The sequence below is a fragment of the Pelobates fuscus genome, chromosome 2 (assembly GCF_036172605.1).
Source record: "Pelobates fuscus isolate aPelFus1 chromosome 2, aPelFus1.pri, whole genome shotgun sequence".
Lineage (NCBI taxonomy): Eukaryota > Metazoa > Chordata > Amphibia > Anura > Pelobatidae > Pelobates > Pelobates fuscus.
The window spans coordinates 84,447,781-84,465,508 of record NC_086318.1 but is presented as its reverse complement, the minus strand read 5'-3'; the positions used below and the strand labels follow the sequence as shown (position 1 = coordinate 84,465,508).

At 40.8% G+C, this 17,728-nt stretch overlaps 1 protein-coding gene across 2 annotated transcripts in view; it reads right to left on the bottom strand.

The window, feature by feature from the left end:
• The window catches only part of ARHGEF4 (Rho guanine nucleotide exchange factor 4), a 176,740-nt gene that overhangs the window by 79,288 nt on the left and 79,724 nt on the right, over positions 1-17,728 (bottom strand). For both annotated transcript variants that reach the window (XM_063442358.1, XM_063442359.1), the window contains exon 2: positions 1,173-4,544. In XM_063442358.1, the coding sequence (XP_063298428.1) occupies positions 1,173-4,544 (3,372 nt within the window). The remainder of the gene's footprint in view (positions 1-1,172; positions 4,545-17,728) is intronic.

The following is a 17,728-nucleotide window of genomic DNA, read 5'->3' as shown; positions in this document are numbered from 1 at the left end:
TCTCTACTGAGAAACAACCGTAATATTGAACATTTCTGTTTCTAATCATTGAAACATATTCCCATTGACAGTTAAATGTTTAGCATATACATGCCATAGCAAAATAGCATGAAACCAGCCAATAAACTATACATACAATTGTATTTAAAGTAACACTCCATGCACTATAACCGCTGCAGCATACTGTAGTGGTTATGATGATCCCCCCACCCCCTTTGTAAGTAGTCAAACTGTTTAACCCCTTAAGGACCAAACTTCTGGAATAAAAGGGAATCATGACATGTCAGACATGTCATGTGTCCTTAACCCCTTAAGGACCACACTTCTGGAATAAAAGGGAATCATGACATGTCACACATGTCATGTGTCCTTAAGGGGTTAAGGGGTTAAGAAAGGTTTTACTTCTTACCTGGAGTACGCAGCATATCGCTCTCCGCCTGCTCTGCAGCTCAATGAGAGCTAGAAGCTCCTGCAGGGGATTTCTGTTAGCTCTACAATGCAGCGCTTAGTGTTTTCTGATCACTCGCAGCCAATGCACTACGATCTGCACTGCTAGGCTTAGCTCATTGAGCTGTAGTGGAAGTGAGACGCTGCACCAGCTGGACCCCGGGTAAGAAGCCAAAACATTCCAAAATTATTTAACACCTTAAAATGAGGTGGAGAGGGGGGGGGGGGGGCAGAGCACTCCTTAACCATTAAAGTGCACTGTAGTAATTATGATGCATAGAGTATTCATTTAATAGAAAATATTTGGGCTTTTAATCCTTTGGTGCTCAGAGCACTGATGCCCAGCCTTTGTATCCCAGATATTTCTGAATTGCATATGTCATGATGTTCAGTCAAATGTAATGTGTTATAATTCGGAATATCCAGCAATTCCTAGTTTATGCATCACTTGCACAATTTTAGAAATTACATTATAAGGGGGAATTACAGCGGGAGTGCAAGCATATCAATAAAGAGATTAGGAAGCAATCTTTGGGTAAGTATAACATTTAATATCTAAAGTGTCTGCTCTCTTTCTCTAATTTTTTTTATGTTTATGAGAGCTTAGGCTTAACTTTACAGTACATGCAATTGCATGTAATCTCGATTAATGTGGATTAAAAGCTGAAAAAGTATGAAACTTTATGATATAAGATTTAATTGGAAAAATCATAATGCATACTTACATCATCTCTTAGTATGTCACTAGTTGAGGAAGCAGTGTGTAAGCTGGCTTGTGATTGGCTGCTGATGCCACTATCATCCTTCTGAGACTCATTATCCAAACAATGTACCAACCAAGGTTTCAATATCATTGAAATGTCTGGTGAATCTAGACAACCTTCTATTGTAGAACAGTTTCCCAAAGAAGTCATCGAGGTGGCACTCATCCTGGAATTGCGTAAACTTCTTCGTTGAAAGCTGGGCCATTGGCTCTGGGGTTTCGGACTCATTGGGCGACAAGGCATGGAATGTATATCATAATTTGAAAATGATTGAGAATGGGGTAACATGGGCTGCTGTTTATACGATGACTGTGTTTCATTTGATGTAATTATAGTTGAAATATCTGATTCCTCACAAAAGGAGTCTAAACTAGCACCGATCTTAGATGAACAATGAATATCTAATTCTTTACGTGTGTGATTTTCTGAATTTAACTCTGAAGAGTTGTCCTCACTCGATTCTGAGTTGGTATTCGTTCCTGGAGATACACTGGTTGGTGTATCTAGAATTGGTGACACATTTCCATTGGAATGTTCCAACTTATCCTTGGATGGTCTCTTTAATTTGCTTGGGTTTATAATGTTTGTTGATAAACTCAACATACTTCGCCTTTTAATTAAATCTTTGTCTTTGGATTTCCGAAGAGCTCTCCATGATGCTTGTTGTGGTCTAGCTTTTTTCTTTTCTTCTTTAGAAAGATTGTCACAACTCTGATTTTCATTTTCTTTCTCCAAATTTTTAAAATCGAAGAAACTTGAAAAGGATTTGTGAGCCCACGACAACCGTTCTTTCAATCTTTTGCTTTCTGCATTCTTAGTCATTTTTTGGTCCTGAGTGTCGATTTGTGGCTTGTTTGAATTGACATCCTGTGACATTTCTGTTGGGTTAGGCATACTTACATTTGAAACACTGTTTCTGAATCTGGCAAAATTATCCAAATCTATTCTGCCTGGTCCCGATGCTTTTCTCATACTCCTGTTATATAAAAAGCTGTTACCAAACAAATCATCATCAGAAATATCTGAAGCCTGTTCATCTTTGCACACAATTGCTAAACGTCCACCACTTTTTATAGCAATTTTACAAGGTTGTAAACTCTTGCACTGTGCATTATTTTTAACATCTGCCTCATTAACCATATCATTTTCTTCCTCTTTATTATCTCCTTCCACTGATGTAACGTTTACTACTGGTATTTCAGAGAAGGAAGGAACAGCTGAAGGTTCATCACTTGTTTCAGGTATTTTGTTTTGAGCAGCCGTGTCAAATTCACAGTTATTCAAATTTACATCTTTGTCCTCAATTTCTTGATTGCTTGTACTATCTAACCTAGAACATTCACTTTCACTGGTCATTCCTGGCTCTACAATGTCCACGTATTTAGAGTTGGAAGAATCACACACAGTTTTCATTTCTTCCTGATAGTATGCCATGAATATACCATCATTATGACCTTTCAGCTGTGACTCTCCGATACTAGTTTCCGTACTGTCATAAATATTGATATCTTGAGGCTCGGAATTGTTTATATTTTGTTCTTCAAAGGTATCACTATCTAAATCTAGTTCAGTAGTTGGGAATTCCGTAAAACGGAAGTCGTATTCATCTGAACCACTATCTGAGTCTGTGGTTACTTTTTCACAAACAATATTTGTATATAATATATTATATTTTATGTCATCTCCATAACTATCTGATGAACAAGTTCTGTCTAATGAGCCTTGGATGTTTGTTCTTTGCATTTCTGGGCTTGCCTGAAGAGTCATGTTATCTTGACTATTGTCAAATGAAGTGGAAAGAATCGTTCTCATAGCTATATGTACATCAGTAGAAATATCTTCTTCTGTATTGTTGTACTGAGCGGTTGTCTCCTGCTTGCAATCTGTAATATTGTTGGCTAATTCTCCATTGGAGACCTCACTGGAACATTCCTGGGTGAAGTTACTGGTGTTATTACTTTGTCCCCCGGCAGTAGCTATTTGTTCTCCTGTTGGGTCAAAACATTCAATCTTATTCAGTGTAGCCTGAGCATCAGTACGTTCAATGGATATTATAATAAGAGGCTTGACGGTTAAATCGCCTGATGCACTATGATTTTGTGTGGGTAACACTTCCAATCCTGCAGGTGTCTCTATATTGTTAATGTCACACTGTACGTCTGTTTGTATCGGCTTATCATGCTCGGCTTTGGTGGAATTTGTTTGTCTGTGTTCCGAGCAATTTCTGCTGTATGTTGTTTTCACAGAATCAGCTACAATTAACAGTGCCTTTTCCCTGGGGGTATCTCTATATGATTTTGATGTAATGCTACAACATGATTTTAGTTCTTCCCCTTCAGCATCTAAAGAAATGCTCGCTTTATAGATTGAGTTTATGTTGGCTGCTAATAAAGTGTTTTCCTCACAACTGGACTGTGAAATATGGTCAATTACTCCATTTGCTGAGCTATACGTATCTCCTTGTTTTATTGCACCAGCGTTTGGAGTCGCTAAACATCCATATTTATGCCCTTCAGGTGTGTTCACCAAGAGATTCTCGTTAGAAAGAGAGTTTGTTATACTTATCTCCCCTTTATTTGTAGGATCTATATTACTGCAGGACGTGCTCTCTGAAACTGCACTTTCATGGTCACTTATTGTGACCAGAATATCAGGTAGAGATTCAGTTCCACGTCTTACAGTTTGGATCTCAGGCTGTGTACAAATTTGGCAGTCATCAGATTTTGATACAGCACCTGTTTCTTTTAACCTAGCAGTCTTCAATTTTCCTGGTAAATTTGAACCAAGCCTGCAAATTATTCTCTCTTCACAAACTTTCACTTTACTTTGCAATCCATTGACTGTTACTTCATCATCAGCAGTTTTGTTCCTTGCTTCGGAGTTGGGTAATGGTTTTAGTACAGTGAATTCCTGTTCGGCCTCCGAAGAGTCTAGTGCTACTATTTCAGATGTTGAATTTGATTGAGGTGTTATCAAGAAGTGCGTAAGGTGTAAACAAGAAGAGTTATCTCCCTGATCCTGATAAGGACAGTCTCCTTCTCTTGTGTCAGAGGAATGTATATTGGTCTTATTTTCAGTGTGTGTACTTGTCAAGTCCTCTTTTTCCAAACAAGTGCAATCTGTTGTGTCACTAGAAATGGACTCAAAGTCTGAAACACTTTCAAAAACTTCACTCTTTAATTCAGATGGACTTTCACTGAAGTACGACCGAGCCTCAAAATAATCTTCGTCTTGTTCCTGACTAAATGAACTTAGTTCCGATGGGCACTGTACTCCAAAGATGTCATCCTGAAATTCTGGTTTATTGCTAGAATCCTCATTTGGCTGTGGGGTCTAGAAAAACAAAAAACAAAACATTCATGTATTAATGTAGATAGGAAATAAACCCAGCAATGAAATCGTCATGACCGTGTCAATAAAAAATACCAGAAAATTGATTGCATATTCAAAGAACAAGTTCCATAAAAATGTACATATTAATCATCCCTTGCATGCCTATCTGGCAATCAGATAGCCAATAGAGTTTCCTGCCTGACCCATTTTATCTATAGGTCAGATTGGGATTCATGGACTGCACTGATCTTGGCACTTGCCCGGCATACATTTCTAATTGAGGAGAAATGATTGGCTAGTCAAGTGCATGCACAATTTGTCTGCAAGGCTTCTCAATAAGAAGTCTCTGATTGGACAATTTCCAGCACAAACAAGAAAGATGGATGCTTACAGTAGCTGCAGAAAAATGTTCCAATGCAAATGTAGACTAGCCTTTTAATACTTCCAAAAAATATGCAAAAAATATTAAATGCATGTTTGATTTCTTGAGGGAAGTATATATCTACTAAAAATATATTTTTTTCCTATGAAGAGCTCATTTAATGACTCATGAATTAAAAGACTCCATGAGTCTACATGTACAATCTAGGTTTGTACCACTATATCAATAATACATTACTTTTAAAGAGAAATTGATTTCTAAACTATAAGGGAAACAATGATTTTAGAAATACTATTTTTTTCACACGATCACTCATATTTATATTTTGTATTCATTTACTGTTTTGTATACACGGTATTCAGCTTTATACAGAATGACATCATCAAAAATGTATTAAAAGAGTGATCTTTTATTGTCAGTGTGTTTTTGACGTAGAACAGACATTTATGAAATGCTAACTATAATGTGTAGTTATATGAGATTAGTTTAGTTTTATGAGATGTTTTTCTAACCTAGTTCTGCTCACAATTCAATTAAATAATAAAATTATGTATATTAAATACAATTGATATGACACGAAGAATTTGCAATAAACACGCCTAATTACACCATCACTACACACATAACCATGCAAGATATGTGGGTTTAGTAATAGAATTAGTATACTTAAAGCCAAAAACTAAAAATGTAACACACCAGGATGCAACTAGCAAGAAAGTATTTTTTTTTGTTTTTTTTAAAGGATCCTTATAGGGTCAGGAACACAAACATGTATTTCTGACCCTATAGTGCTAAACCCACCATTTAGGTTGCTTTCCCCCCCTTAACTCCCCTATAAAAGTTTAAAACTCACCTTATTACCAGTGCTGCGCGGGTCTGCCGGCATTAGCTCCGCCCCCTTTGTGACATCATCACAATGCCCGATTTTTAGCGAATCCAATGCATTGGCTAGAATCGGCACCGGGGAAAATTCTGAGTCTCCATGCAGAGCGTGGGGACGCTGAATGGTAGGGCTTCTTACTGTGCAGCCCTGAGCCAGGATGCCCCTCCAGTGGCCATCTAAGAAGTGACCACTTGGAGGTGTCCCTAGGGGCAATGTAAACACTGCCTTTTCTCTGAAAAGGCAGTGTTTACATGAAAATGCCTGAAGGGAGCTATTATACTCACCAGAACAATTACATTAAGTTGTATTTGTTCTGGTGACTATAGTGTCCCTTTAATTACGCTGCTTATTTTCTGCTATATAATGTTGACTTGTTTTGTGGTTGTTGGAAGGAATGATGATCAGACAGGGATTTGGAAAGGGCATATGCAGATATTAGTCAGTAGCATATGCAGATATTAAAATATACACTTAGCTGGAGTATTTCTGGTATTCATGTTCTCAAGGGGCAATTTCTGTGTTCCCCATTTGGATCACTACCTGTACTAATGAATGAGCACTAACTTTGATTGAACTTTAAATTATCTTGTACAGTGTACTTCCTCCACCCTGCATCACTAGTGGCAAACACAGACATTGCCTGTCGAGCATTAACGTTACTTTATGGGATTTATGTCCACAATGAGATAACGTTGAAATATGTTGTATAGATCTATTTTTTTTTTTAAATGTTTATAGATCTGAAATAAACCACCAAAACTTTAATTATGCTTGAGATGATAAAATCAACAGGCTAAAAAACAAATGATTAAATATAAAACAGAACGTATAAATAACAAATGACACTAAAGAAGAGGGAGCAGATATCTGATAACATTTCATGGCTGTTATTATTGTAGCAATGCTAACTTTAAGTCAGCCATTAAAACCAGTCAGCCAATAGGCCTGCCAGTATAGCAGTGGAAGGTATGCATGCATTATCACTCGTGATAAACTATAGAAATTATAATTAATCCTCAATTAAAGGTGATCTGTCACCCTTTGACAACAACCATCCAATAAACACTATCTCTTGTTCAGACATGCAAGAGTTATCAAATGAGACAATTTTGAGCGCAGAATGTGTTTTTGTAGGCTTTTTTATTCTTTAACTCTTTGTTTTTTTTACAATTCTTTAGGCATTAAAAATTAACATTCATCAATTCAATTATACAATGATGCCAGAATATGTTTAAATAGCCACACATGATTCCGATAGGCAGTGTCTGCTGGCTTAGCACTTCAGAACCCACATCAACCTACTGCACCCTTGCAGGAGATAGGGGATGGAATACGATTGAATGATAACATTGGAGAAGAAATATGGCCTGCTCTTTGCCAGACCTATGCTAACTTTAGCATACTGAAAGGTCATTAACCCCTTAAGGACACATGACATGTGTGACATGTCATGATTCCCTTTTATTACAGAAGTTTGGTCCTTAAGGGGTTAAAGGGACAATATAGGCACCCAGACCACTTCAGCTCATTGAAGTGGTCTGGGTGCAGTGTCTCACCACACGTAACCCTGAGCATGTAATTATAATTACCTGCTAGGGTTAACTCCACCACTAGTGGCTGTCTACCAGACAGTCACTAGAAGGGCTTCCGGGTCTTTAGATGACTTTTGGTTGCCTATATGACGCTGGACGTGCTAACGCTATGCATGAGGACTTCCAGCCAGGGCCGGACTGGGAAAAAAATTCGGCCCGGGCATTTTTTTACCACAGCGGCCCACTAAGAAGGGGGCGGGGCAGAGAGGGTGTGTTTTGTCATCACTAATGACAAGCACGCCCCCTCTCAAAGTGAGCATGTTGGTTCAATGCTCTTCCAGGGCAGACCATGCGCAGAACTCTGCTGAAGAGCTCTAGCATGAGAAAAAAAGCCCTGTATTTGTTCTGCACAGCGCAAGCAAATTTAATAACATGCTTGCACTGTGTTTCCTTGCAACTTGTCTCTGGTGTCTCTATAAATGGATACCAGGAGACAAAAATGCCAGGAAAGAGTATTGTGCATGTGTTTGGAGCCTGCTTGTGGTATTGTGTGTGTGCAGAGTGAGCTGATTGTGGTGTGGTATTGTGTTATAAGGTTGGTTTTAGGCGTGTTGTGTTTGTGGTGTAATGTAATGCATATGTGGCTAGGGGCTGTAGAGAATGTGTGTATAGGGGATGTAGAAAGAGTGTGCATGCAGGCTATAGTGTGTGTGTATAGGTGATGTATTGTTTGTAGAGAGTGTGTGTTTAGGAGTGTAGTATGTGTTTGCTTACAAGGAATCTAGTGTGTGTGTATATATATATATATATATATATATATATATATGTTTGGAAGTATTGTGTATGTGTGTGGTGCAGTGTGTCGGGGGGATTCTGTGTGTATGTGAGGGGTGCAGTATGTGTGTGTGTGAGGTGTGATGTGTGTGAGGGTGATGTGTGTGTGTGTGGGTGCTGTGGGTGATTTGTGTGTGTGGGTGCTGTGGATGATGTGTGTGTGAGAGTGCTGTGTGTGTGAGAGGGTGCTGTGTGTTGTGTGTGTGAGAGTGCTGTGTGATGTGTGTGTGTGAGAGTGCTGTGTGTGTGTGAGAGTGCTGTGTGTGCTGTGTGAGAGGGTGCTGTGTGTTGTGTGTGTGAGAGTGCTGTGTGTGATGTGTGTGTGAGAGTGCTGTGTGTGAGAGTGCTGAGTGTGAGAGTGCTGAGTGTGATGTGTGTGTGTGAGAGGGTGCTGTGTGTGATGTGTGTGTGTGAGTGCTGTGTGTGAGAGTGCTGAGTGTGATGTGTGTGAGAGTGCTGAGTGTGATGTGTTTTAGAGTGCTGTGTATGAGTGCGCTGAGTGTGATGTGTGTGAGAGTGCTGTGGATGATGTGTGTGAGAGTGCTGTGGATGATGTGTGTGTGAGTGATGTGTGTGTGAGTGATGTGTGTGTGAGTGCTGTGTGTGAGAGTGCCGAGTGTGATGTGTGTATGATGTGTGTGTGTGAGAGAGTGCTGAGTGTGATGTGTGTGAGAGTGCTGAGTGTGATGTGTGTGAGAGTGCTGAGTGTGATGTGTGTGAGAGTGCTGAGTGTGATGTGTATGAGTGCGCTGAGTGTGATGTGTGTGAGAGGGCTGTGGATGATGTGTGTGAGAGTGCTGTGGATGATGTGTGTGAGAGTGCTGAGTGTGATAGTGCTGGGGATGATGTGTGTGAGAGTGCTGAGTGTGATAGTGCTGGGGATGATGTGTGTGAGAGTGCTGAGTGTGATAGTGCTGTGGATGATGTGTGAGAGTGCTGAGTGTGATAGTGCTGTGGATGATGTGTGAGAGTGCTGAGTGTGATGTGTGTGAGAGTGCTGTGGATGATGTGTGTGAGAGTGCTGAGTGTGAGAGTGCTGTGGATGATGTGTGTGAGAGTGCTGAGTGTGATAGTGCTGTGGATGATGTGTGTGAGAGTGCTGAGTGTGATAGTGCTGTGGATGATGTGTGTGAGAGTGCTGAGTGTGATAGTGCTGGGGATGATGTGTGTGAGAGTGCTGAGTGTGATAGTGCTGGGGATGATGTGTGTGAGAGTGCTGAGTGTGATAGTGCTGGGGATGATGTGTGTGAGAGTGCTCTGTATACATGTTAGAAGGGATTGTGTGTGTTTGGGGGGGGTAAATAAAAACAAAAAAAATAAGTAATGTATGTCCCCCCCTCCCTTCTTACCTTTTAGCCTGGGAGGGGGGGACCGGCACGCTGGTGAGTGGGAGGGGGGTTCAGTCACTCTGCCATCCAGCCTGCGGGCTAGACTTCACTCTCGCGAGATCCGGTCGTTGCCATGGCAACGCGCCAGATCTCGCGAGAGGAACCTGGCGGAGCTGCAAGTTAGAGCTCTGCCGGGTTCCTCTGCTGGCAGGCTGGCTCCCTCCCTCTCTCCCTGCCGGTGGCCGCCTTTAACAGCATGTCGGCCGGTGAGGGAGATCTTTGATCTCCCCACCGGCCCTCCATGGAATACAGCAGGGCCGGCGCTAGGATAGTGCCGGCCCTGCAGGGTCCGGCAGGGGAGATCCTGTGATCTCCCTGCCGGCCTCGGCCCACGGCCACCGCGGCCCACCGGGCATTTGCCCGGTGTGACCGATGGCCAGTCCGGGCCTGCTTCCAGCATCACTGGAATCCCCATAGGAAAGCACTGAATAATGCTCTCCGATGGGGCAATCCTAATGTGAAGGTGGACCCAAGCCAGCGCTGAGGGACATGGGTGCTGGACCCAGGTAAGTGACAGAAGGGGTTTTTAACCCCTTAAGGACACATGACATGTGTGACATGTGTGACATGTCATGATTCCCTTTTATTCCAGAAGTTTGGTCCTTAAGGGGTTAAACTAGTTTGTTTTCCTCGCACTTTTCCCTTCAATGATTTTACAGCTATGGTCAATGAATATATTTATTTTTTTTATATGAACAAAATCCAATGTGTTTATTGTTTAAAATAAAATGACTTAATGCTTTATTTTGAATTGTTACTGAAATGAATTTATGCATGTTTCTTCAATGTTCATATTTTGCTATAATGTAGCCATTTACCTGGGAGCTATCTTGTTTTACTCAGTTGGTATAACTTGGTGGAATTTAAACTTGAACCCCTAGATACATTATGATAGGTGGGAGATAGTGGCATCAAAAAAAGAAACCAAAGACAGATGTCAGAGAAATCACCCCCTAAAAATCAGCGCTACACCGGAAGAAGAAAACACACAAAAGATTGTCAGGCGAGAGAATGAGCAAGTCTAAGTTTAAATATCTGGATGCTGCCATTGAGGCTGTGCAGCATTTTGGTGTCTCCCCACTTTACAGCCCTTATATATGCGCCTCATTGCTCATCACTTTTTAATCGTGTAGCAGTCCGTATTTCTGTACTCCTCCATTTCGTCTTGTCCCTTTTTTACTCTTTTGTCTGTTTGTCAGACTGTATTCTACATTAAAGCCTGGCCGCTCTAAGGACAGGTAGTACGTCTTTCACCGTGTGCCCTAGTTTTGTGTTTATGGTATATGAAATGTGGATATGTGGTATTAAAAAGGCACATTACATGCATGACTATTCCGCGGAAGAGCTAGTTGGGGAAGGAAGGGGTTGTTCTGCCCCACATTCCATGCTAGATTACATGAAGGTGACTAGTTCTAAATGCATGCCTCAGGTCATGGCATGCAAGTGACAGAATGCTCCACATGCAATGACTCGTCAAGGCACTAGAGTAATGCCTTAATTCTTCAGCTAAGGATTGTGATTAGATATGCCCAGTATTCACCCGCTAGTTCTCTTTGTGCTGAGTATAAGTCACTTTTAGCCATGACTTACAGCTACCCAAACTCCACCTGCATTACCTGGATTTACAGCAAGGAATTTAAGCAATAATCTACAATTTCTGACTGTGCCTCGCAGCATTACAGCTTGGGTATGTTCAGACTGTGGCACGTCAGTACAGGGCTCTAAGGGAACTCTTGCATGCACATAGCTCCCGCTTAGCTCGCATGAATCTACAGGATCAATCTGCGATGTGCTCGTACATGATTGCTGTACATTTCCCTTTTTTTAGTTTAATTTCTCCAAGACACCGTAGAAATATCCAGGAAGAATGGAAAATGTATCCAAAATCAAGTGTGTAACATTAGATACAAAGCAGTGTAGAGGCATAGTATTAATGGAAAACTGCTACATATCATAAGCAACTGCATCTATGGTCAAAAGAGGTTACACATTGACCACATTTTATCGAACAATGCTGGGTCATTTAGTGATGTTGTACAACAGTATGCAGCATTCATATGCTTGCCAATTGAAAATAGTTTCTTAATCATGTAGGCAATTTCCCACTGTGATTAATTCATTCATCATGCTACCAATCTATCTATAAATCAATGAATTCTACATACACAATAGGTCTGGCAACCCTAAGAACAGGTTTAACCTACGAGGTCACATAGGTATTAGATCCATTTGGCCCCCCCCCCCTATTCACGCTTTTTAACACACTCTGGCAGCAGGCGATATGAAACAAACTACGAGAAGAGAATTGTTTTGCTTCTGAAAAATGTAGAACTCTTGATTTTAGTGCTATGGGTCAATGGCAGCAGACAGAAAGGGAACATTTCACTAAAACATAATTTGCATAAGCTGCCTTTCAGTTATCATAGCACAGAGTCCTAGTCACTTAGTCACGTGCCTAAATCTGCCATAATGACTCTTCTATTTCATTATTTCTCAGTCAGCCTTTATAATTGGGTGTGATTAATCTAGGCCATTGCTTCTTCCTTAGCAATAGGTGTGTGATTGATTGCTTTTGTTTATTGTCAAACCAATTTCCACAATAATCAAAACATCTGAACAAAGACTTAATTCCCTTACCTACTTTTGTTACCTGTTTGTCACTCTTCTGAATACTAAGAAATGAGGGCTTGTGTGTACAAGAATATATTTATATTTCTATATGTAACAAAATGTATTCGACTTTTAGAAATTTACACAATAAAATCAATTGCTGTAGGATGGCTCTGGTCAAAATTTAAAGGAACACTCAAAACACCCTAAGCTCTGCAGCTTACTGAAGTGATTATGGTGCAATGAGAGTTCTCCTGGAACCCAAAGCCTACCCAGTCCAAATCCGAATAGATAATAAGTAAGTAAAATTTCGCTATGTTGAGCTTTGGGTGCCTCGAGAGTGCTGTTTTTTTTTTTTTTGTGTAACCTCTCTTGAAAACAAAATCTGGAGGCACTCACCATAACCAATACAATAAGCTGTAGTGCCGTTTTTCATGTTAGTACATACCAGTTTAAAAGGAAATATCACTATGCCATAACCTCACTATATGCACCGAACACCCCGGATAAATAATTCTGGGACACGTTCCAAGCACACTTAGCTCTAACCCCAGGCCACCTCAAAATCGTAGGCGGCGACTACAATGCCACAATGTCACCGATGGTAGACAGACTACGAACACAAAAAAATTCCGTCAAAAAGGGGGGGGGGGTTGGAGGGATATATAAGTGGATTTCTCCTACTTGGGGGTTAACCCCTAGTGAAATAAATTCACCAAAATACAAAATAATAGAGTGAATAGAGAGGGAAACTGAAGTGGGAAAAAGTAGGTAGTTAATTCCCAACAATAAAACTTAGCTTTTAATTATAACTAAAAATAAAAGTAGCGGTTGGTATAGTGACCCACCAAAACACAAATATAAATATATATATAAAAAATGTGGCAACACCAGGAGACAGTGGAACAAAACAGTGAGCCACTGTGACTTACAAAGTCGAAAGGGTTATACTGTTAATGATACAAAGCCACCAAAGTGTATACAGCGGTGTAAGCTGCTAACTAAATACCTGCTACTGAGTGTATATAGCAGAGCGTCTGTTCAAGCGGTATGATCATTAAATAGATGAGCTTGCCGTTTTCAAAACACTATTTAGAGACATTATAGCGGTAAAGTAGCTGTGCAAGCGGTCTGTAATGAAATAAGCTTGCCGTTTATAATGCACATATATACAGACGTTTAGGTAGTAAGTAGCCGAGTCGGTATATTAGCCAAATTGACCAAACAACTTTTGGCAGATTCTCAGACTGCTAAACCAAGGTTCTGGGAGAGACCGGTAAATTTGCAGTATTTAAATCGCTAATACTGGTAAAGCGTGAAAGGATGACTAAGCTCCTGAAAAGCTCAAATACAAAACTGATAATCAAAAGGGGAGGGGAGAGAGAAAACTGCAGATAATATGGTGTATAGTAAAGGAGACTATCTGCCTGTCACTAGTGACCCTAGCAACTTGTGCCTTCGAGGGCACCCCTTAGCAAAAAGCCTGATTTCTCCTGATCGCTAGTGCAGTGATATAAAGTCCCAACCTCCCAGCAGAAAGCCAAAACAGGCTAGAGAAAAATTTAGCTGAACTTGCTTCTAGATAGAGCAGATGAGTCAGTGTTGCCGTGTGTCTAACCCTGTTAGAAAATCTTGACAGGGATAGAATGTGACACTGATGATGCAGTGTGCTGGATAACGCCAGGTGAGAGCCCCTGACGTACGTTTCGCCACTCTGGCTCTTCAGAGGGGAACTGAGCTCCTGTTCAAGTTCAGTTTAAATAGGAGGAAGGGTTGGATCTCATTGGTCCAGGAAAGTGGGTCAATGAGAAGTCCCAAATGTCCCATATTCTAATGTATCTAAGCAATTTTGGTATTTAAATTCACTTGGCAATTTACCAATTTCCACTTCTCCTCCATGTAGTCATTTAGCAATCTCTAAGTCTCTCTATTTCTAATTTTTAAAAGACATTGGTTGAATTTTACCAAAAATATCACTCGAAGGGTTAAATCCAAAAACAGCACTCAAAGAGTTAAATCCTTTACCCCTCCCACCTTAATCATTTGGGACTTCTCATTGACCCCCTACTGCTAAAAGCGACGGCCGACCTCAAAACTTGGGAATCCCACTCTGTCTCTTGGCTAGGAAGGGTAGTATGCATAAAGATGAATCTCCTACCGAGATTTTTATACTTATACCAGACGCTACCAGTTCAAGTAGTCGCCAAGGACTTTAAACTATTACAAACACAAATAGATCGCTTCGTCTGGGCCAATAAGCATGCCAGGATACGAAGAGACATCCTCTACCTCCCGACGCGATCCGGGGGCCTTGGCTTACCCCACTTCCTCCATTATTTCCATGCAGCACAACTAGCACAGATTAAGGCACTACACGCCCCCATAGGGTTGAAAAGATGGGTAGACCTTGAACATGACTTATTTGGCCAAGATTTCCCTTCCCTCTATATTTGGGTCCCAAAACAAGCAAGACCACAACCCCCACTCACCACACCAGCACTTGACACCTCCATTACACTCTGGAACAAACTCTCCATAAAACATGCACTCACAACGAACCCCTCGCCCTTCACACCAATCCTGAGAAACGAACACTTCACACCGGGCATGACCCCAAAAGACTTCGCTCACTACGAAGACAATGACCTCGTCAGGACATATCAATTCTTCCGGAACCAAAAAATCATTGCGTTCACGGACTTACCTCAAACCAGACCACTCACCACACACGACTTCTTCCGCTACCTGCAAATCAAAAACCTTCTGGATACCCCCACATATAAACAAGCCGGCCTTACACCCCTCACCGCCTTTGAGCAGGCATGTATCCATGCCCCCATACAAAAAAGCCAGATCTCCACAACCTACACAACTGCTCAAAACGACAGGGACCCGACCACCAGGGTATGTCATAGCATGGGAAAGGGATCTGGGTCCCCCCGCAGACCCCACAGACTGGACCGCAATATGGGAAGCCACAGCGATGGTAACAATATGCGTAACACATAAAGAGCAGGCATACAAAACCCTGATGCACTGGTACCACACTCCGCTAAAACACAAACAAATGGGACTTTCCACATCGGATAGATGCTGGAAGGGGTGCGGCCAAAAAGGAAAGTACTACCACATGTGGTGGGAATGCCCATATATCACACAAATCTGGACAGACATAGTAGCCCTGGCCTCAAGAGTCCTACACGACACCATCCCAAGGGACCCGTGGCTGTGGCTACTATCCAAACCGCTAGAGGGTACACCACGAGCTCATAACAAACTAGCCTTGGCCACTAGGAGAGCTATAGCCTCCCACTGAGGTGCACCCACAATCCCGTCACTCACTGACATAAAAAAGAAAATGAATGAAGCCAGATCAATGGACAGTTTATCAGCGCTCATTCATGACACCACAACACATTGTAACAAAATATGGGACCTGTGGCTCATGGAACCCACCACCGCCACTTAAAGAAAAAAAAAAAAAAAAAAAGAACCAGAACGATTCGAGCCCAAGTATCACACACCACACTCCAAACCAAATCTACCCCTCTCCCCCCTAAAAGAAATTGAAAGGAAGAGATAGTAAAAGATAATTATTAGCTCTATCAGAACATGAGGGATCACAACTGCCTGCTCAGCTTATACGCCCCTTGTTCACTAAGTGATTTATGGGATTGGTTTTGGTATGTGTGAGAACTGTATCACGGTCGACTTCTGTGGATTAAATTAGAGATACGCGAAGTGATACACTCATCACGGGCGAAGGTCAATCCAGATCTGAGATATGTATCATGCAGTAAGATTATTCAACCTATACTTAATTCCTTGTCTTTGTAAAATCACATGACTTGGCTAGTCTTAAATGTAGAATCACAATTTGAGTCAACACCGACAAACTACACAACCCACAGGTCAGGGACGCCTACTCACTCCCCCACCACCACCCCTACAACCACACTCTATCCTCGAACTGTGTTTAATCCCCTCTCACCCCTTAAATTTTAGTTACTGTTCCTTGTGCCGCAACGAGGAATCGTGACCGTACGTTCAAACTTGTTTATATTTGTTTTGGTTTGTTTAAAATGTTTAGAAAATTGTCAGAACAGAATCGCATACGAAAAAATAACGTTGCATTACCAGATAACTACTCTACCTGTATATGCCTCTCCGTATCACAATGCTTTTTTTGATCTGTTTGCACTTTGGATTTTGCATAAGCCCACGCAATACCTTTTGTGCAACATTCGTGTACCTGTCAATTATGTCAACCGTAAAATAAAGAATTTTAAAAAACAAAAATCGATAGGGCACCCGTATCCCTTTTCTATTTTGTACCCCTCCCCAATCCTTAGATCTAGAGCAGCAACAAATGTTATATACAGAGTAATATTGTACAAACAAACAACAGATACTGTAACCAAAGAAAAATCGTTATAAACCTGTTTCATATTGTCATTAACAGCGAAACTAAGCTCTGCGAACTTTGTAACAACAATCTTACTCCCTTGTTCTATTCTGTACCCTTACCCCAACGACAATGAAAACATTTCAAAAATAAAGAATTTAAAAAAAAAGGGAAATATCACTGCCATCTAATTTTTAGTCTTCCCATATTCGACATGGACAACACACGTTGCTGAGAGAAGCCATCTTTATTAAAAGGAATTCTTATCTTATGTAGTACAAATGGTGTCTTAATATTCTCTTTCTTTCAAGAAAACTCTTTGATAAGTGTTTTAAAAATGTGTTTAGATAATATAGACATTCCATCACTTATAAGTTAGTCTCATCACAAACATGTATTCAAAGCATAAAAGCTAAATTAAAAGTGCCTTGAAAACAACATGGCCGCTCTTTTTATCTTCCTAATGTACACATAGAGATTGTAGATTGATAACAACAAACAATTAGGTTTTTAATATGACTTATGCTTTGTCCTGCCACAACTGTATGAACAGTGCCTTAACCCACTAAGGACCAAACTTCTGGAATAAAAGGGAATCATGACATGTCACACGTCATGTGTCCTTAAGGGGTTAAACCAAATTAAGTTATATGCCTAACTTAACATAATATTTAGACTAATGGTAGGTAACCTTCGGCACTTCAGATGATGTGATTTAATTTCCCATAATACTCTTACAGCCATGATGCTGGCAAAGCATCAAGGGAGATGTAGTCCACAACATATGGAGTGACAAAGGTTGCCTACCCTTGATTTAGACTATGGTGCTGTGATTGAATTCTGACAAGGTTCTCCAATAAACCATGAACTGTCTGGAAGTCACCTGGGATATGCAAATTTTACATCAAAATAGATTAGTTAGAGAAATCCTCTAAGTCAATTATGTTTCCAAATGAACTATTCTATACTATGGTGTTGTGAGTAATTGTTATGGCCCCCATGACTTTGTTTAGCCCCGAATGACAGTTATGAAGTTCATTTTGTCATCTGACCATGAGAACAATTTTCCAGAACACAGGTAAAAAGGGTTAATTTATCAGGCAAGGCTTTGTGGTGTTTCAAGAACAGAATTGCACAATGTAGCCTACAA